The sequence below is a fragment of the Podarcis erhardii genome (genome assembly GCF_964252035.2).
Source record: "Podarcis erhardii genome assembly, chromosome: 11".
NCBI classification, from domain to species: Eukaryota; Metazoa; Chordata; class Lepidosauria; order Squamata; family Lacertidae; genus Podarcis; species Podarcis erhardii.
The window spans coordinates 35,525,237-35,547,902 of record NC_138501.1 but is presented as its reverse complement, the minus strand read 5'-3'; the positions used below and the strand labels follow the sequence as shown (position 1 = coordinate 35,547,902).

The window sequence follows — 22,666 nt, the reverse complement described above, 5'->3', positions numbered from 1 at the left end:
TTGAAAGAAAATGTATCTGAAAGTGAAGTTCTGTTCTGGGAAGTGACTGCTATGAATGGCATCATGGGGTTCTACTTTTACAGTCTTTCGGTGATTTCTGTATCTGTTTACTGTATAACTCTCACACACATGCGCACACACACACACACAGAGAGAGAGAGAGAGCACCCAGCAGTGCAGGAAAATGAGCCTGGGATTTGCTATTCAAGCTATGAACTTTCTCCACTAATTATAACTAATCAAGTCACCCCAGAACTGGCCCTACTGAACATCTTCCACGATAATAATGCCCACTCACATTTTAAAGAGCTCATAACCCACCTACTCTCAGCAGCCAGAAGCATCATAGCCAACACTAGAGAGACCTGTCAGGAGTAAGTATGAACCAATGGTATCAAATAGTATGGGAAACAACCTTACTAGAAAAACTAACCAATAAACTGAAACTGACACAGGGACAAAGAGAAAATGCCTTCACCGCAATATGGTTCTCCTTTATCACATACATACATAGCCCAACAAGACAACAACAAGAATTCGTTGACAGCATACGAATCAATATGGCTTAAAGGTAAAGGGACCCCTGAACATTAGGTCCAGTTGCAGACAACTCTGGGGTTGCGGCACTCATCTCACTTTACTGGCAGAGGAAGTCGGCGTACAGCTTCCGGGTCATGTGGCCAGCATGACTAAGCCGCTTCTGGCGAAACCAGAGCAGCGCTCTAGCTTACCTGACCCAAAAATCCATCCCCTCACACATATAAACAAATCTCACTACAGTCAACCAAAGACAACCAACCACACCCTAGGCCACCCCCAACCACTCTCACCTCCAAGGAAATATAACAAGCAAATAGAAAGAGAACCCACACAAGTGACACTGACACAAAACCCCACACTTACACTAAGCAGAAGACTAGAAGCATAACTGGGAGACCGCTAGGGGCGCCTTGGAAGATGGCCGACAATACCATCTATCCAGCTCGCACGAGGTAATTAGAGGCTGATTATGGGGAGTATATCAGCCTCCCTCTTCTTCCCAGGGGGTGGAAAGATGCTGCCTCACCCGCAGTTGCCCATAAATCACCCCCGAGTCCGAAAGGAGGAGGGGGGGCACTGGGCGGAAAGCTCCCAGACGCCTCTTTCAAGAGCGAAACTAGTTGCGTTGCTTAAAACAAAAAAATTGGAGAAGTAAACGCACATGTTTCGAGCAAGGTCAGGAGTGTATTATCTGCTAAATAAATCTACCACTGAGAAGATAGAGTGATGGGACGGAATGAACAGAGGATCACAGCCATGTCGGTATGTTGAATGGAACGGGAAGGGTGGGACTTTCTTCTTTTTCAATATGATTTACCTAACAACCCCCCCCCCCCCTTAGAAGAACCGTCACAATGACTGATAGCAAGTGAGACTGAAAAATAAACTGTGTGGAAACGAAAAATATTAACAAAAGGTTTTACTCTGTGAAAGATCTGGAAAGAAGGGAAGCTTTCTTGTGGCGTAGTTACAAAGCGATCCGCCATTAAGAGGCAGACCTTGTTGCAAGATTTGCAGTCTTAGGGAGGGTGAACTGGAACTGACTAAAATGGTGACTGCTGCTTGAACAGGAATTTTGGACTCTTGGATCTATGTGAGATGAATTACGGGAGAGCATTACAAAGTTCACACAGAAATATAAACAAGGCTGTTTCTTTTAACTCACTTATGGAGACAACCCGAAGTTTATTAAAAAGAAAAAGGATAACGACAAGGAGATGAGAAGATGGGACTGTGAACATCAAAGCAGCAGAAATATAAGATGATTGGACTCCTACCGAACTCGAAACATGGGTACCCCCCACAAAAAATTCGGTTTAACATTCGGTTTAACATTTGGACTTTGTGATATGTATTGATATAATTTGGAATAATTAATATGATATGATTGGTTTGGTAAATGGAAATTTAAAAAAAAAATTTTTTTTTTAAAAAAAGAAAAGACTAGAAGCATAACCACCCCACCCCAGTCACCATTCCCCCTCCCCCTCTTTTCTTCCCAACCTAATACTGCATGCAACATGAATGTCTCACAACAAATGAAATGGATCTTAGAAAATACAGCTTGAAAAAAGAGACAATGCACATATTTTTGTAAACTAATTTTTTTAAAGTGTGTATATATATATATATTTAAAAGAATTGCACTGTTCAATAAATTTGCTCATTGTAGGCTTTTGTCTTGCTGCTCACCATAACACGGTCAGAAGTTAGCAACACTAGAGAGAGGTCTGGATGTCCCTACTTAATGCTAGGGAAGAAGATATGCTCCAGAGGGTTACAAGCAAAGCTGAAATTAATTCTTACTCATACACAGAATGTTATCTGGCAAATTTCAAAAATGAAATTTAGGCAAGGAACACTTAATTTGCCACAGAATCTTAAAGTTCAAAACTTTCCAATCACTTCTTGGTTACTTTTTATTTTTAAGGGTCATTTGTTAAATTCCCTTAGCTGTCAACTGTATAACAACAGCAGTAATGGCATTATGATATTGGCTGCTTTATTTTCAATCACTTCCCTAGTGATCCATAACATAGAATTTGCTTTCTTCGCAGCAGCTGCACACTGGGCCAGCAATCTTAATGGAGCTAACCATTGTGTCCGCAAAGACTCATTCCCAGTAAGTCACAACCAGTTCATATTTTATTAGCATATATGTGAAATTAGGATTTCCTGCCCAGTGCACAACACTTTACACGAAACCCACCAAGTGTCCCTATTTTCCAGGGATGTCCCTGATTTAGAGAAGCCATTCCTGGTTTCTGATATGATCCAAAAATGTACCATTTTCCCTTAGGGTGTCCCTATTTTCATTGGAGAAATGTTGGAGGGTATGAAATTATCCAACCCCCGAGCCATCTGAAGGCAATCCTGTATAGGGAAGTTTCTTTTTTAAAAAAAAAAAATATTTGTGGCGTTATTGTGTTTTTTATATGTTAGAAGCTGCCCAGAGTGCTGGGCAACCCAAAAAGTTGTGTAGGGTATAAATAGTAAAATTATGATTATGGAATGGGACGTCCCTATTGTCACTGGAGAAATGTTGGAGGGTATGCTTTACATTTGCTTACACTGAATTGCATTTGCCATTTTAATCCCCATTCATCAAATTTGGAAATATTATTTTTAGGGCTCAGCTCTCCTCTTTTCTCTCTCTGACAGGCTTGCATAGGAGAACTTCCTGGTTCATTTTGCCCTTAAATGGGGGGAGGGTGTAATTGGGTTGTTTTTTATTATGTATTTTATGGTTTTATATTTTGAGTTTATTCTGTGAACCACCCTGAGACCTGTGGGTACAGGGCGGTATATAAATTCAATCAATCAAGTTTATGGCTTTAGGTTATGGAGTTTGCAGAAGTCCTCATTTCTACTTTTTATTATTTAACAGCGGATACCAAAACAGACATCCCCCCCCCGACATTGTCATTCTATGAGACTCATTGGCCTCAAGCTTTCTGGCATTAAAAAATCATTCTTTTCAACCAGCCATACAACATATAAACATCCATTTGAGTAAGAAAAACCTCATTTGTAACTGAGAAGAAGCTCAGAATGCCTTTTCTGTATTGCAGGTGCCATCTTAGCTCACATTACAGGAAGATTGAATTGACATTTTAAAGATTTTGACAAGGTAATTTAAACTATGGAATTTGATGGCAAGACCCATCTGCTAAAGATTACTCTGCCCTGTTCACACAGTAGCCCTGTCTTGATTGCTGTCCTGCCACTAACAGCGAGGGCGGCACATCTGCAATGAAAAAGAGAAATCTGCAATACAGCAGTATATTCTTTACAATACAACAAAAGGTCCATAGCTGGCTGCAGGCTAGGAAGAGAATCAGCCACAGTGCTTGTCATCTGCATACTATGCCTTGCTTTTTCCTGTAGGACTAATTGCAGTCGTTAACAGTCATCAACAGATTTACCATACCCATTGAGTCAATCACCCATCTCCTACTATCCTTCTGAGAAAAAACCCACCCCACCCTCCCACTAATATATAAGGGTCTGGTGACTTCTGTTTCAGTGTATCTGAAGATGTATGCATGCACATGAAAGCTTATACCCAGAACAAACTTAGTTGGTCTCTAAGGTGCTACTGGACAATTTTTAAATTTATTTCGAGTGCTGGAAGCATATCAGATAAGCTCAGTCAGTAGCAGGTATGCAGACTCGGAAAAGAATTTGTGAGGACTGATGTCGTTCACAATGTCATGTCTGGGCATCATGCACAATGTTGTTGCACACATCATCTGGACTTCTGCTCCTCCCGCTGCCTTGGGCCACAGGCTGCTTCCCCTCCGTAGAAGGAGGAGGAGGAGGAGCCTTTGCAGACCGCTATGGCTGCACTTCTAGAAGCTGCCAATGTACCGTACTTCTGGGAGCGCACTTCCAGCACTGGGTTCCGGAAGTAAGGGTGCAGCCTGGCAGTGCTGTGCCTTCAAAACCTGTGCGTCAGAAATCTAGCCACTGTTCACCTCACCGATACCTTCCACTCCTCTCGAAGCATTTTTATTCATTTCTTGTGGTTTCTTTTCCCTGTCTCCTTTCTCATCTATTCCAACCTCTTGCCCTACCTGTACTGCCAACTCTTCAAGACTGAGGCCTGGTCTGTGATGATCTCGCCTAGCAACAACAGACTTCTATACTTCCACAGGCTAAGGCGGGCCAGTCCAGAAACCATTCTCTAGCAACAACAGAACAAACAAATCCGTTGACTATTACTGACCACAAAAATGTCTTTTTAAATAAAAACTGCAAACAAGTTACACTACTATTAGAGAAAACACACAGCGGATACTCCCCTTGACCTAACAAAAGACATTTCCCAAAAAAGATGCAGTATGAATGAAGAAATTCACCTGGGGAAACCACCCCGGCAAAGCCTATGGGGGATAATATGTGCAGCACCTGTTAAAATGCCAGTGTTGTGAACTGGCAGGACAATGGGAAGGAGGAAGAGGATCCCAGTGAGGGGTGTAGCTAGGACTGGGCCAAACCGGGGCAAGCAGGGGATGCGGAAGGAGAAGTTGGTGTTGTAAGTACTCACAGGGTAATGTAGGATGGCGAGGGGGTGGAGGTCAATACACAGGAACCAGAGCAGCAGGACCCTTTGCCAGAGCCAGAGGGGCCCCTGTCCCCACAAACACGGCAGGCTCTGAGGTATAGGGAGCAGCAGGAGTGGCGCTCCAGAAGGCTGAGGCAGGCAAAGGCTCCCAGCCCAGCTCTCAGCTGGCCGGGTGGAGCTCGTTAGCTCTGGGAGGAGGTGTGATTCCTCAGCTAGAGGAGGCTTGGAACAGGTGAGGGTCACATGCTTCATCAAGCCCAGATGCTGCAGTCAGCATGCAATGCATAAAAGGGAAGCAAAGCAGAGGTGCTGGGTCTGTTCAACTGCCTATGTTGATGGATTTTGACTTGGATGCTCCTGGACCTCTAAGGTTTGACTCTGGACTGCATCCTGACTGCTGGACTTGGCTTACTTGGATGGACACAGAACTGTGCTTCTTGACCTTTGGCCTTTGACCAACCTCTCCCCCCCCCCGCCCCGACTTTGAACTTGGCATACTGACTTTCGGCTAGATAGCTCTAGTTCATGACAGTCACTCATCAAATATTTAACTTAATAATAATTTTAATATTTATACCCCACCCATCTGGCTGGGTTTCCCCAGCCATTCTGAATGGCTTCCAGCAAAATATAAAAAATAATATGTTATACATAAAAAAAAACTTCCCGATACAGCTCTGCCTTCAGATGTCTTCTAAAACTTGCTCAAAAGAAGCCACCTTTTATCTTTTTAAGCCCTAAATTCACCATCAACTATCCTCAATCTTTCATTTCCTATACTGCCAAGTTTCAGATCAGTCAACTGAACCATTTTATAACCTTAAACCCTATAACTTATACCCCACCCCACCCCACCCAGCTGATTCTTCATTATAATGATGGAATGCAATTCAGCCAACTCACTCTTAACAGACAACCATCACTATGTTTCTATATATAATTCAGCAATTAACCTGTTTGGTTAACTTATCAGTGCATAAACTGCAATCTCAGTTCCATAAAGGTTTTGAGAATGGGACTCACCTAATGAGAATATCATACTACTTAATTGAAAAAAGAAATGCCATTTTACTCCTTTATTTTATTTGCGTACATGATAAGCACAGTTGGAGGACAGGAAAGGAATGTCAGAACTAGTTCTTCAGCAAGCTAATAAATAAAGTCCAGCTTGTAAATTAAATAGTCAAGTCCAGTCATGCATTCAACTCTCACTTATGGCTTAATAATGCTCTCCTTCTTTTAAGTAAACTTGTATAATATGAATGAACATCTGACTGCCTTTCTATTGCAGAATATAGGTTGCCACATACCCTCCAACATTTCTCCAATGAAAATAGGAACACCCCACCCCATAATGATAATTTTACTATTTATACCGCTTCCAACATATATAAAAGCATAATAAAACATTAAACATTTTAAAAAAAAACTTCCTTATGCAGGATTGCCTTTAGATGGCTCAGGGATTGGATAACTCCATACCCTCCAACATTTTTCCAATGGAAGTAGGGCTATCATAAGGAAAAGTGGGACATTCCAGGATTAAATCAGAAACCAGGACAGCTTCTCTAAATCAGGGATGTCCCTAGAAAACAGGGACACTTGGGGGGTCTGTTAGCACATTGAGATCTCAAAAGTTATAATTTAGAATTAGCTTTTAATGAATTGACTAATGTTTGTAGTAGCTGAGAGAAATGTTCAAAAGCTTGAAGGAAATTTTCCAGGTAAAAGAAATAAGTAGGCTCTGAGTTTGTAAGCAAGGACACACATAAGCTGAAAACCTGTTTTTTCAAGCATCTCACTATCCACAGAAGCACAGATAAATGCAGGTGAACTGGATGTTCAAAGAAAAACAACCTGGATCTTCAAATCCAATATTAATTGCATGAAAATGGTTAAAAGACTGAATGAAGACAGTTATAATTCACTCAAATACAGGTTGTAAACAAAAACCAAACAGGTGAATGTTTATGAATAATTCATTATGTTTTATTCAGTGGTCTATTCATTTGGAGCATATAATGCATTTCTAGAAAATGCTTTGCATGCTTAAACCTCTAGGTTCAAACCACAGCATCTCCAGTAAAGGATTTCATTAAATCCTAACATATACTGTTAAATGTGGTGAACCATCATGTGCTACCAAAACAAGTCTTCAGACACAATAATTTCTGGTGAATTTCATGGCCATTTCCTTCATTTAATTTGAGGATAAATAAACAAGGTTTGTCTTTCTTACTTCAGGACTTGTACATAGCAGGAAGTCATTCAACCAAACATACAGAGGAAAACTCACTCAGAACTGTAGAGCCAATCAGGACACATGCTACATCAGCAGAGATTATGTCCCCATGCCGGGTTGCTAAGCAACACCTCCACCCATCTCCTCCTTGGCTAGTTGACTTTAATACAAACAAAATTAACCCTTAACTTACAAACTGAATGATCCCTGGTGTTGCACTTCCAGCAAGTGCCACTTGTAAATTTTCCATGACCATCTGTCAGTGAGGCAAACAGGATGCTGGCCTAAATAGGCCTTTGGTCTGATCCAGAAAGGCATTCTTTATGCTATGTTCTTGAGGCAGGTCCCTACTCTAAAGTACTTGGAATCCACAGACTGTACTGAATGTCAAGAATAAGAAAAGAGGTGTACGAAGAAACAAGTGGTGAATGCTAGTAAATTCAAATCTACATGCTTCCTTTCAGTTGGAAGAAGGACTGCAAAAGATCAGTCTGTTAGTTTTATGACTCTGTTTTAAAGACTTGCATGCTTGCAGCAATAGACAGTGTTCCAATTAAAGCTGTCAATCTCCCCTCTTGCTTTCGATATCTTAAGGGACTGACCTGGCAGCTACACTCAGGAAATTTATTTATTGACACCAGGGAGAAATGGTATTTCCTCCTTTCATGAAGTGGCTATTGTTTCCACTCCCCGCTTGTTTTTGTTAGTGGTTTTTTTATGGGACAGGAGGGAGAGTGGTGATAAGTAATGTGAAGACTGTGGAATGACAAATAATTTGAAGACTGTGCCCATACACTCGGGTTTTTGCTGCAAAATTATCCTCCTCCCATCCCCTTGTGCAAATGCTTCCTCGCCTTTTCTCCGACACAGGTTTTGCTATGCAATCTCTGGCTCTCAGCGTGCATCGTGTAATGTTGAAATAGCCACCTGCTGGTAGATCAATGATATGAAACATTCTGCCCTAGAACAAGAGGAGCTGGACATTAAATAAAAATATTTGCAAAGCTCACGCAGGGAAGGAGAGAAATCAGGTCGGCGCTTCTTAGCTTCTGTTGAGTTTTTAAATGGTCGCATGGAAAGCTCAGGAATACTATTGATGAGCTGAGAAGAAAGGAAGAGGCCTTACTGGACTCATCAGAGTCTAATCTAATCCAGCTTCCTTCTTCCCACCTCAGTCAGCCAGCTCTTATGGGAAGACCAGCAGCAACTGGCATTCAATGGCATACTGCTCCTGAAATGGATATTCCTTTTAGCTAAAATGGGGAATAACCACTGATCAACAGGCTGGTGGACCAGAAGGCAGGGAGACACCAATGGTAGGTGGAGCCAGAGTCAATGTGATGCAGAGGCAACCAATTCCAGTTTTGTCTCCAATTCCATATTTTTAAATATATTTTGTGTAACCCAATGACAATCAATTTCATTGGATAGCCAGGTGGTCTAGGATTACTGGTGGGGGTGCTCTGGCCATTCTTTTAAACTATGCAGGGGGTCCCAACTTGAACAAAATATTGGGAAGGGGCAGGTAAGCCCTGGCCTGAATAATCGATCATAATATGTGGCACGTGCACTTGCAATACCCATCAGCTTTTGGGGGGCAGCTCCCTCAAATATTTTATTGGGGGCGGGGCTGAAAGGACCTCAGCCCCTAAAGTTGGCTCATATGAAACCATGCATACATTTTGTAAACTTCTATCATGTATCCTGCCTGATAGTGCAATCCTATGCATGTCTTCTCAGAACTAAGTGCCGCTGAACAGAACAGGTGTAGCTGAAATCTTTGCCCCACCCCATACTAAAAAGGGGGAAGCTCACAGGTGAGACCCTACTTTGTGTGGGATAAGGGTTAAGATACAAACTTGACAGAGGGCTTGGTTTTTGCTTTTTGTTTTTATCTAGTTTAGCTTGGCTTTTATTGTATTCTATGTTGAAAACTTTACAAAAAAATTTGATTATATAAAAAGAACCTTAAAATGCTTTAATAAAGACCCATTCTCTTATCTAGTAGCTGCTAAGTTTTTCTGCAGTATTTGGTGAGAGACAGATAAAGGTTTTTGGTTTCACGGGGAAATTTCACGGGAAATTCTCAAGGCTTGCAATGGCAAGATGTCTTAAGTCAGGAAAAGATAGCCTGACATCCATCAAATCTTAAAAGCTGATGATGTTTATTCATTGTTACTAATATTTTCCCCAGTCTGGACATAGTCTCTGAAGGCAGATCAGAAAGCTATATGAAAAGCTGAAGAGGGTGATGAATCTTTGCCATTTTCAATTAAAATGAAATCTGAGTTGAGCATGCACAGGCAAAGCATTCAGATGGGAAAGAAGAGTTTTGGCAGGCCCGGGTGCTCCCTAACACTAGCCTTCCCCCCAACACAGTGCCCTCCAGCTGTTTTGAACTATAAGCTACAGTTCCCATTAGCCCCAGCCAGGATAGACGCATGATGCTGGGGCTGATGAGAGTCCGGTTTTGCTGGCTGGGGCTGGCAGGAAATGTCATCCAAAACAGCTGGGGGATACCAGATTGAGGATGTCTATCTAATACAAATATCCTTTCACACCTGTTCAAATAGTTTATTCAGCCTCCTTCCACTGCTATTTTGGCGCTAGTTTTTCTTTCTAATAAGTTCTTGATTTCAGGTCTTGTAGCCAATCAGACTTCACTATGTAATAATAGCACTGAAAGTGAGTAGAGCTAATTCAGAGTACGGCACACTGTCACTTAAGTCAAGTGAAATAAACGCTGAATTAGTTTTATTAGCTCTCATTAATGTCACCAACTTTGATAGGCTACATGACAAGTGTGTCACTTGTTCCTAGGAAAAAGAAGGCCTTGCTGGAAAGGAAAATCCCCACTGCTGTCTACCTAAAGTACTAGTAAAGGGGAGTATGCATTGAACACTTTTACTCCCTTGAGCCTCCCTGAAAATAGAGACCTATTTCTCCTTGGGAAGATTACAGAGATGTTAAGGCCCTGCCCAGCACTCTTTTGAGTCATGTTTTTATTTTATTTTTTGATGATTTTATATCTACAGTCACCCACTCATAAAACACAACAGGCATACATCAATTAATACATTCAAACCTAATATTTGCAAAGTAGATTTATTATGGTAGTATACAAAAATAAATAAGAATGCATTACATGCTCTGCATGCTACAATTCAGCACACATCCTTGTACTCATCCTCGCACCTTGCTGTTATGCATCACTTGGTATGCAAGCTCACGTTCTGCTCAAAAGCAGCCAGTAAAAGGAAGGTGGCATATGTGTTATTTGACACAGAAACAACAATAGAATGGGCCAGGAGTTCAAGGACAGAGCCTGCAATTCGGCATTTCATGGTTTTGCTCAGTTTAATACAGTGGTACCTCGCAAGACGAATGCCTCGTAAGACGAAAAACTCGCAAGACGAAAGAGTTTTTCATTTTTTGAGTTGCTTCGCAAGACGGATTTCCCTATGGGCTTGCTTCGCAAGATGAAAACGTCTTGCAAGTTTGTTTCCTTTGTCTTGCAAGTTTGTTTCCTTTTTCTTAAAACCGTGCATTCAGGGGGGTGCCGTTGCGACTTGACTTCGAGGAGCAACTCATAGCACGCGGTGTGGTAGCCTTTTTTGAGGTTTTTGAAGACTTTGGTGATTTTTCAAGCTTTTCCAAAATCCGTGCTTCTCAAGACGAAAAAAACCGCAAGACGAAAAAACTCGCAGAACGAATTAATTTCGTCTTGCGAGGTACCTCTGTACATATATTGCCCAGTTGTTATTCACATCATACTTAAACCCACTGAAGCAATAAAGGAGCTTTAAGAACAGTGCCTCTGCTTAGGAAACAGTCATATATTTTCCCCCCACTTCCCAGTAAATGTTACTTTATGGAATCTACCTACATTTTCAGTTCAGCATCAACATATCTGTTCAGTCTGATGTGGTGTTGGGCACACCTAAAATCACTAAAATGAATTGGGTAAGGCTTGGCTGTCTACATAGGACTGGTGGTTAGGTTAAAATATTTCTACATTATCTGCAGTGCACATGCAAATTATAAAAGCCTCCCGTTAGTCACTGGAGGATGTTTGCATACATTATTTAATGGTTTCAATATTTTGAAAGACCCAGACAACCAGCAGCCACCTGTGTGCCCCTGAATCATAAACCACAGCAGAAGACTTGATGGGTTTCTCTGGGGCTGGGGGAAAAACACAATAGAATTCCTGATCACAATAGAATTCCAGATCACAGAAAAGTGAACAAGCTGGAGTCCATGCTGTGAAGAAGTCCTTGTTTTAGATGACATACACGCAAAAAGATGAACATGAGTAGACTATAAATTACAATATGCACCTGTCATTCTCAACCATTTTGAATACCATTTTGCACTCGAAAATTGGAGATTGGAGGCATTGAGAAAAGGCCATTATTATGGTCAGAACACCACCTGATCAAGGCACATGAGCTCATAATCAAGGGGATCAAGAAAATCACCCCACATCACCCCTGCCATCTTTAGTTTTGGTCTCATGGGTCTCTACCAGTAGAAGAAGGTGACTTTTGCAAATGGGACAGAGCATGCATATTCCATGGTGTTGGTGGCAGCATGTTGTTGTTGTTCACTTTGAGTCACCTTGTTCCAGGCTCCTCTGAACAGTTTGTGTTTATTAGGCCCTGAAGATGCACTCTCAGCTCCTTATTATAGCTTTACATGATTCTTTGCTGATAAATTTGCTCAGTTGTACTCAGACATAAGTGTGATAGTTTAATCAGAGTTTATACTAGAGTGCCGCATATCTGGATCACTTTCATTCCATCTCTCTCAATGATACTGACAAACAGAAGAGTAGCAATGTCGGGGGTGTATCTTACTGCATTTATTATCTAGGCTCTGCTTCGTGTTCAAAAGAATTGCCCTTGTCACATTGACTCATTCTTTTGTAACCCCTAGGATCTATTACAGTGATGGGTTTTGTGTAGGGTGGCCATATGCCCTACTCTACAGTGGGCAGTCCTCTGTTTGCTAGTTCTGTGTTTGAAAGATTCCTCTATTTGAATGGCTATTCTGCCCAATTCCAGTTCAACAATAAAGAGAGGGAGAGGAGGGAAGTTGCCCATCAACAAGTAGCAGATCGATAGAAGACCAAGCAGGCATGCAGGTCACCTAGCTGCAGTCTTCCCCACTATGATATATATTGTATTGTTTTGCTCACTCTCTCTCTTCTTTATGGCCTTCCTGTGAACTCTACTTTGTGTCCTAGGCATGACCCTGGAGTCAGACTTCAGTTCTTCAGGGGCCGATGCTGCGGATTCAGAGTGGGAAGAGAAATTGTCCTCAGAGCAAATCCCAGAAGCACTCAGCCTACCAGAAACACATCCACAGGAAGAGCCTAAGGTGCCAGTGCTCCTCTGGTTTGGGGATATTGTGTTGCTCTCCTCTAAACTACACTTGAGAATCTCCAGTGGAACCACAGTCTCACCCACTCTGTTGGAGTAAGCATTTCCTTGAAAAGACTGGGCCCCTTTGTATGAAAAAGCAACTCTCAGCGCTCATCCACTTTACCTTTTGTCTCACTTTTTCCAGGCAGCGGTTCATGTCCGAGCGCGTTGTCTTGTTTTGTTTTCTTTGCCCCAAACTTCCCTAACAGAAATGCACTCTTTGAAGCTGAACTGGAGCAAACATCTATTCGGGTTTTCTGTGCATTGACATTTGCTCTGATTGAACTTTAGAGAGTGGGTTTTCACAGGAAAATCTCTGGAGCAAAAGAAAATGAAATTTGGATATGAGTTTTCAGACCCTCCATGTCCCTATTTTCCAGGGACAGTCCTGGATTTACAGAAGCCATCCTGGTTTCTGATTTAATCCCAGAATGTCCCGCTTTTCCTTAGGACATCCCTATTTCCATCAGAAAAATGTTGGCGAGTATGAGCTTTAAATCACAGACTGTGCCTGGAAAGAGCAGAGGGAAGGAAGCGTGGATAAGCCCTAAGCAGGGCTAGCTACAGCTCATAAACAAGGCTCAGTTTGAGAGTAACTCCTGCTGAAGCAAAACCTGAGGTTTATTCTCATGCACTATCCAAGACAGAGTCCTGCATGAAGCTGTCTCACCTCTGCAGTATGTCTGCAATGCAAGCTAGTTGAAAACAAATGTAAAAGTTTAATTACATTTATTTCCCATGTTCCTTTTTTGTTTTGTTTTTCTCATTTGTTTTCAGTATAAAACAAATGAAAAACCAATATGCATATGAATGCACACTCTTCAATTCCATCCTGATACTTATTTCTCGGGCCAACATGAACATGCAGGGCAGGCACCAGTCTCTTGATTCCTCCATGACATTTGCTGCTGCCACTGCCATCTGCTCCATAGTGTTGAGACTGATTGTTCTCTCTCTCTGAGGAAGTGCTCCTTTCTTCTAGCATTTCCCCAGTACGCCCTCATTTTTTCACACCAGTTGGTTCCCATTTAACAGCTTCCTGTGGGAGCATGTTCACTGGCACCAGGAGCACATGACCCCAGATACCCAGCAGCCACTTTCTGGAACTTTTCCTGAAGTCCCTTTTAACTCAGCATGTTGGTTCTACCTTCCTCACTTAACTACCTTGCTTTCCACAGAGCATTTTGCCAGATGTCAGCTCTCACTTGAGTGGGAATTTATGTTAAAATCATACCTAGTAATATATGTATGTATGTTTAAAAGGTTGCATGAGCTTTTGCTTGCTGTTCATTACATCATTGCTACAGCTAAATTTGATCAGCTATGTAATGGCAACTGTATTACTAGGAAACCCAATTTTTATTTTTATTGTTGCTAAAGTAGTATACAGGCATGAAAGAAGCAAACTGGGTTGCAAAACACCTTGGAGACCTCTAAAACACTTTTTTGGAACCAAAAAAAGTTTGCCCCAAACTTGTGGTTCAACCTGGCAATATACTGCCATACTAAATGAATTCCAGGATAAATTTCTTTGTGTGTGTTCTGGCTCCCCCCCCCCCCGGCATTTAATAAACTTGACAGTGGGCATGCAATGAGAAATGGCCCACATGTAAGGTGAGCAGCCTTTGTGAACTCATCTGACAACAATCACAGGAGGAAACTGAAGTGTGAGCCAGTCTCTATAATGGATATAACCAGCAGCCATTTCTGTGGTCATTTTTCTCTAGCATTCATAGTCAAATATCTGCCTAGTGCATAGTAACATTTACCTATGCATGATGTATTTCAAAAATGTACCGGGCCTACTCACATGAATGGGGCAGTGGCTATGTGAACCATTCATATACAGTGGTGACTCGCAAGACGAAATTAATCCATTCCGCGAGTCTCTTCGTCTTGCGGTTTTTTCGTCTTGCGAAGCACGGCTATTAGCGGCTATTAGCGGCTGTTAGCGGCTGTTAGCGGCTTAGCGGCTTAGCAGCTATTAATGGCTTAGCAGCTTAGCGGCTATTAGCGGCTTAGCAGCTTTAAGAAAAAGGAAACAAACTCACAAGAACTCGCAAGACGTTTCGTCTTGCGAAGCAAGCCCATAGGGAAATTCGTCTTGCGAAGCACCTCAAAAAACAGAAAACTCTTTCGTCTAGCGAGTTTTTCGTCTTGTGAGGCATTCGTCTTGCGGGGCACCACTGTATATACAATTTTTCAGGAACACAAAACGGCACAGATGTCAAATTAAAAATAAAAAAGTGTCTGAGGTATACACAATAATTCTTCCCTGTTTTCCCCTATTGGAATGCCTTGTATTGCATCCTTTGCAGATGGCGCATCCTTTTTAACATGGCAGAATAGCCTAGTTATTCTTGCTTCTAAACGTTTTGCCCTCTTATTTTCCCAGTGAGTCCACTATCACAGAGGAGACAGGGTGAGACAAATGCTTCTGTCATAATATACCAAACAGTGGTAATACGGGCTGCATCCAGGAACCCTGAAGCATCCTTACTCCTTCCTTTGGGATGATGTCACCACCCATAGATTGACAGAGGCTGATGGGATCAATCTTCTGTAAGGATGTAGATATCAAATTACGTGGCATGTGCCACGTGGCATGTGATTACGTGGCATGTGCAGGTCTCTATGCGCCCAATTCATTCCTGCCTACTCCTCTTCACATCCATTTCCTCTACGCTACCACATCGCTGAAGATATGCATTCTATGTCTCTTCCTCCAACAAGCACGATTTCATCTCTCTTTCTACCAGTCAGGAAGAGTCACTATCTCCTAATCTTAACCAAACACCACTGGGAGTTTTGTTGAAATGATGTTTGTGAATACATTTAGAAGGTTCAGTTTGTAATGCAAGACTATCTCACTGCTTCAGTGTTTTCTCCAGCTCCAGAATCTGCTTGCAGTCTGCATATCTGACACTTGTTTATGCCAAGAAGTACTCAGACACAAGTTTATTGAACTTGCAGCACTGCTAGTCAGGAAAATCATAGGATGAAATTAAGGTGATATTCCAGCATACAGTTGTTTCCGGAGTTTTCCTGGGTGAATCATAGGAGAAGAGAAGTGCATATGTGCAGAAATGATGGTAGTTTTGAGGACATGACCAGTGACGTGTGCTGTTGTGTCAAACCCATCCACAGATGTGAATGAAATTTAGTGTGACATGATGCTATATTGATAAAAAAGCTGCATTTCCATTGCGCAAGTGGTAATGCAGTGTACGAGGAATGTTAGAAACTGTGGTAGAACCCTTGCATTATAAGCAGGAAAACTAATGCAATAATTTCCACATCTGAAAGCGCCCTGAATTAAGACATAAATGAAATAATGAAGAGATGAGTAGAAATGCCACTAAGGAGAAACTAAGCTGGAAGAATAGGATTCAAAGTTTTTGCTGCAGCCAAGGCCACTGAGCTTCCCAGATACATGGACCTCACATGAAGTGTCCTCTTCTAGTGATTGCTTTGAAAGCAGCATAGTGTCATTTAGTCTCATTGGCCTTTAGGAATCCTAGATAAGGCTAGAATTCTCCAGTTTCTGCTGCTTTTGGGTGGCAAAAATTTCTGCCAAGGTTTCTTAAAGAGTTGCAGCTTCCTCTGCTGGGTTTCACCAGGATGTGTGGCCAGGGACAGGGGTTGGGGGGAAGCCTCACATTGTTTCCCAACAGCCACACTTCCCAGAATGCGTCAGGAGCCATGTGGTGCAATGTGGAGTTGCTCCCAAGTCATTCCAGGCACTGCAGATGGCACAAAACGGTGGGGGGGGGGGGGGAGAGAGAGAGAGAGAGAGAGAGAGAGAGAGAGAGAGCCTTCTACTGTAGTGAGTGGCATTAGTATGGTAGAAAAGCTGGAGAAAATGGAAACGGCTTAGCCATTTTGTAAAGTTAAGCAAGGTAAACAGCAATCTCTTCCAAACATTTCAGATAAATTTCTCCCATCCCCTATGATTTTTCAGGAGAGATTTGTTCTGCACCTGCCCACTCATTGAATGGCCAAAAAAGAATTTTTCAGACATTCTGGCACAGCTGTAAGCCTAACTGGGAGTGACTGCCCCATATATCAATGCTGCAGGTTGTTCAGTTGCCTGAGCGACAGGAATTATTCCCCCCCGTCTCTTATTCCTGAAGTCCTTATATTTCACTCGTCTCTGCTATTATTTCATGTTCCTGGCTGTGGCTAGTCTCTTCATGTGCCCCGTGCCTCTTGCATTCCTGCACCTTCATGAGTTCCTGACCCTGGTGTACTGTCTGTGTGCATTCCCGCTTCTGATGTTCCTTTTTTCCTCTGGGTACCATATCTCTTGTATGCTACTAGCCATGATGGCTATGCTCTGCCTCCACAGTAATGCTTCTAGATACCAGTTGCTGGAAACCACAAGAGGGGAGAGTGCTGCTTGTGGGTTTCCCACAGGTATCTGGTTGGCCACTGTGAGAAAAGTATGCTGGACTAGATGAGCCATTGGCTTGATCCAGCAGGTGATTCTCATGTTCTTATGCCAAGTCTCTGGCAAGTTCCAGGCTACATAGTATTTTTAGCCTTATCTTCTCTTCTCGTTCCTGACCTTATATTTCCTCATGATTTGAGAAGGGCTGGACTCTCCCCGAATGGACAGGTCCATACTCTGGGATTACTCCTGGGTTCCAGATTGTTGCTGAGGCTTCTGTGGATAGGAGTGCTTCGATCCAATTTAGGCTGGTTCACCAGCCATCCCTAGACCAAGATAACGTGGCCTCAGTTGTCCATGACCTCCAGCCTGGACTACTGTAATGCACTCTATGTGGGGTTGCCCTTGAAGATGGTACAGATGCTGCAGCTTGTGCAGAATGAAGCTGTCAGGTTGGTAAGTGGGACAACCCAACGGGACCATGTATTATCTATCGGCCATGAAAGGGTTGTACCGGCTGCCTGCCAGTGAGCTACCAGGCCTAATACCCACTGTGTGTAGTGCTGTGCAAAGCCCTAAATGACTTGGGTTGCGACCCAAGTACCTGAAAGAGCACTCTTTTCAGTAGCAACCATCTTGAGCCCTACAATTTGTAGGAAAATCCCTGATGGTGTTGCTGCGCAGTTGTGTCTTCTCAGTCCCTCACATTCACCTAGGTATTTATGGCTGAAAGATACAGTTCCTGGAAACCTTGACATGATTAGCTAGCAGAGTACATATCCTATATGCTTTTGAATGTTTTATTTTATTTTTAATTCAAAGTTTTGCCACCTTTTTGTCTGCTACCATGAACATGATATAAATTTAATAAATAAAAATTAAAAAGAAATAAACCCAGTCAACAGGGAACCAGAATATGAACTCTGGCTCAGAAAGATGAGATGGAGGGAGAGAAAAGATCCAGGTCTGCTTGGATTTCTTCAGCAATTTTTGAACATTCTGCACACATCTGTTCTGCTTTCACGTTGAGCACCTTTTTGATTTTTTGGCATCATATCTTGTAATCAATCACCTGGCAGTTGACAAAACCACCCTGTCTCTTTCTGTCTTTGCAGCAGCTTCTACTTAATCTGCTAAGTTTGCAACATTATGCCATTTAAGTTACTGTTCGGTTTTTCCACTGCTGGTTCCCTCCCCACTCCTTCACATATATATTAACCAATTTTACATTTCCACTCCACCAAATAAGCTGTTTCACACAAGTGAGCCATATCCATATTTACCTCACGTTTCTGTACCCAGGACAGAAGGCATAAAGAAAAGAAAATGGCCAACTTTCTTGTAGTTATCATCCTTTGGGCCTCCATGGCATGGAAACCAGTAAAGTACAGTTCCTCCACACACCAACAGAATCACATTATGGGCTTCAGGCCATGTGGGTAGTGCCACACACTACCTTCACCAGCACTGCCCCAGTTTCAGGAAACATGGCTCCTCATTTATCCCAGCAGCATGGGAAGGGAAGAAGCTTCTGTGATGTCTTCCAGATACAGGACTCCCATTATCCCTGGCCATTGGCTATGCTGTCCAGGGCTGCTGGGAGTTGAAGTCCAACAACTTCTGGAAGACTACAGCCTCTTTGTCCCTCTCCTGGCCTAGCTCTTCACTCCTTCAAAGCCCTAGCATGAAAGGAGGAAATCCAAACCTGGGACAGGTTTGGCATTGCCTCCTATGTAAAACCCTCCCTGCTAGTTCGAATTATAATATCTCACAGAAATCTATACCATGCTGAAATCATGCCAGAAATTTAATAAGGAAATGGTTTTTAAAGCAATACAGCTATAATTTGAAGGGGGAAAAGAGAGAAAGAAAGACAGGAGACAGATTAGCAGAAATTAGCAGATGGAAGGATAGGAGAGAAAGCCAAGTTAAATCTCATTCTTAGTCTCACAGAAATGGGAAATATAATATGCACAGTACATGAACTATGGAACTCAGGACTTCTGTTCTTCCTTTTCCTGCTCTACCCTTAGTTTTTCAAGCCCAACAATACCTAAGGAGTTACACCCACCTCTCTGTCTCAAGGCACCATCCAAGATCAAATGGAACATTTTCATACATGGCGCTCAGAAGCAGTTGAGCTTCTGTCTTGCTATTTACATTAAAGTGCCAGGGAAAGAGAAAGGGCAAAGTGATTTATAAGGAAAATGAGCATTTTGGCCAATGCAGGGTTTACATAGGCATGACAAATTGATCGCCGTTCTTGCTTCAGAGCAGAACTACGTGTTATAAGAAGCATGAGTTTGCTGCCAAAAAAGAGCAGTCCCCTCCCTTGCGGAGTTCTCTTCCTTGATAACATGCTGAAGAAAATTGCCCCACAGCTTGGTGTTTTCATACGACCGTTCACCAACCCAGTGATCTCCAGTTATTTATGAGCACAACTCACACCAACCCCAGCCAGCACAAAAACATCTGGAGGGCATCAGGTTGGCTGGGATTTGAAGCCATGGGTTGCACCCACTGCAAGTTCTACTCAAAGTAGACCCACTGAAATGAATGGACCTAAGTTACTTGTGTCCATTAATTTCAATGAGTCTACTCTGAGTAAGATCAGCATTGGCTGCAACCCCATATCAATACCAGGCACTACGTTTTTCTCTCTCTTTAAAAAAATATACCAGGTACATTTTCAAACACTCTCTTCTAAGTGAACGGCATGGTAGCATTTTTGCATAATTCTGCAGAGCTACAGAGAGTAGAAGCAAAGCTCTAAAGCACCTTTCATGGTTGCCTTTATATGAAAAGAACACAAGCAAAAGAACAGGGAAGCCAGAACCAATGGCTTCACTTTGGTTTTGATGTGCATAACCCTGGCAATTTGAGAGTCAGAACACACACCTGCAGAGATCTCTTATGCAGAGAATAATGCCTTCACAGTGACATTGTGAGGCCCATGAAATCAGAGAAGGGCTACAGATGAAGCTGAAATCCTAGAATTGCGGCAACACCTTTGAGTCAATAAAGAACATGACTGCGAAGGTGTTTTTATTATTATTATTTAAACAAAATCATTTTCTCCTCTCGTCAGAGTAATCATCCTGACCTTGATCTCCCATAATTAGCTAAAGGCATTCATTTACTTTACATTTCAAGGTCCTGCTCTCACAGCAAAATAATTGTTATAACAGTGACATTTGAAATGGAATGGAAACCCCATGCATGCAGATTAAGTGTTTGGGATTCTCTGGCTGCCTGGGGTCTAAGGGTGTGGATAATACCTTTTGCAGTATCTCAAAAGTGTAATGAAATATTTTGCCAAATGGTAAGATGTTGAACTATGTGTGGCCCATTAAAATAATACAACCATCAAGGATGGCAGGATTGGTAGTCCATAATATCGGGAAGGCACCATGTTGGGTACCACTGTAGAAGGTGTTTGTATATATGCTTCTTGCATATGAATGTCTCGATAAACTTTTTATTGCCTCTATAAACTATATTCTTGTTGCAGGCATTCCGCACACATGCTTCAGTATAGACCAACAAAAAATGCCAAGGAATTAACAGGACAATCCTATCCAATTCAGAATTAAGTCACACTGAGCTCATTGGGACATACTCCCAAATAAGTGAGTTTAAGATTTCAGCCTAAGTGCCATAGGAAGAATTCAACAACATGCTAAGGTTATTGTTCCATCAGGGCAAGCGTTTTGGCTTGCCAGGTGGAACAATCCCCACCCTTCTCCCCCTGCTGCATGCTATTCCAGGGGTCCTTCCAACCCCAACCCCAAGCCAAATGTCAGGGGGCGTAGTGGTCATGGGGGGAAGCCACATTGTGCAAGTGGAAGTCCTTGCTCAGAGCTTCCACTGACAGGACTCATTAGTTGAATCCCACTCCATAAATCAATAGGAGGGTTCCCCCCCTCCCCCGGAAATTATTTTCTGTACAGGAAAAAAAGAAATGGAGGTACACAAAACAGTGAAAGAGAACAAACAACCAAAAGAAATAATTTTAGTTTGATTTGTAGACATCCTGTTCATGACAGAGTTTTCACAAGTTATTTCAAACCACAATCAGCTGAATTAATTCATAAAGAAGAGATTATTACAGAACCACTTACACTTTTACTCCTGACGTATAAAGTATTTGAGTTCTTGCTCATGTTGCTGCACTTGCTGATCCTGAATGGGCTTTATCTGCAGATGTTCCGTCTCCTGCCCATTCAAAGTCCTGCGGACGGAAGAGAAATATTCTGTTGTTATTTCACACAACCCAAAATTATGCTGTGCTCTCTTAGAGCACAAAAGCAATGGTGGAGCAACAATCCATAGGTCCTTCGGAATGCAAGGATCTCCACACACAGACAACAGACACATGGCAAATAAGCGTCGTTGGTGCTTTCAACATTGATAAGTGTGGATACGTCACTAAAAAATCTAGACAGTATTCTTTACCCTAGATTTGTTTGGACAATTTCACATTCCCCTCTCTCTTTAGAACTTCACTCCCAACTACAGTTGTGGGCTTATTTTTGATCTAATGCAGTATGTGAAAAGACTTCACAATATTCCATAATTTTGTAGATAACCAATTGTCTCATAGATACATAGAGCTACCATATCCTGCTCTCTTATATCACATTACTTTATATGCTTGTGGCATATTATTGCACTCTATTGTATATTTTGTATTTATATGCCGTTCACCACTTGGTGGGTGGGAAATTTGGATTGAACAGTGGTACAGAAATGAAGAAATTGTCAACAGTGGCTGATGCCCATTAGAACTGGTGGGGCAGTGACAGGAGCAAGCCAGCACTAAATCACACAAGCAAACTGGAGTTGACTGTTAACAAAACAGGATCTGCACAGGAGTCTCAGGCCTAATGAGCACAACAACTCAGGTCTTGCCCCCAAGAAGCAGATGCCAAGAATAAAAGTCCCCGTCTCCCCACAGCCAGCTAAGTCTCCTCCCTTGCAGGTTCCTCACCCCCAAGCAATTGGAGACTGTGCCTGCGTTTCTATCTTTGTTCCTCCCACTTCATGCCTCTTCTGGTTCTGGGAGATGAGGGGGAAAGGAGTTTGTTGCAGCAGGGGGGATAGTCAACCCTGCCTCTTCACAAGCCTGATTCATCTGTGTCTCTTGGCCTCTCTCCTGTCCTGCTTAAGCTTCTCCCTCTGATTCTGGACTTCTCTCTGGCACAGACTCTCCCAGCTCACTAAGCCCTGTTACCCCTTCAGCTTCTGACACCTCCTCTTCTCAGTCTTCTGCCTCTGACCACTCATCATTCTCCCACCACCAATCCCTGGGCTCTGAGCCTTCTTCCCTTGGTGGTTCCTCAGCTGGTTCCTCTCACCATTCCTCTGCATCCAACCAGTCCATGACAGGCAAAAGACAGGGATCCCAACAGCTGTTGGAGCCGGAGCTAATGCAGAGCCAACTAATTGTAGTTTTGTCCCCATCCTCCTTCTTACTGAGTTTTACAAGGGCAACACTGAGA

General features: G+C 42.5%; 1 protein-coding gene across 2 annotated transcripts in view; it reads right to left on the bottom strand.

Moving 5' to 3' along the window:
* Positions 1 to 22,666, bottom strand: part of PDE4D (phosphodiesterase 4D) — a 627,484-nt gene that overhangs the window by 516,631 nt on the left and 88,187 nt on the right. For both annotated transcript variants that reach the window (XM_081880733.1, XM_081880735.1), the window contains exon 2: positions 21,287 to 21,396. In XM_081880733.1, the coding sequence (XP_081736859.1) occupies positions 21,287 to 21,328 (42 nt within the window). In that variant the 5' untranslated portion in view covers positions 21,329 to 21,396. The remainder of the gene's footprint in view (positions 1 to 21,286; positions 21,397 to 22,666) is intronic.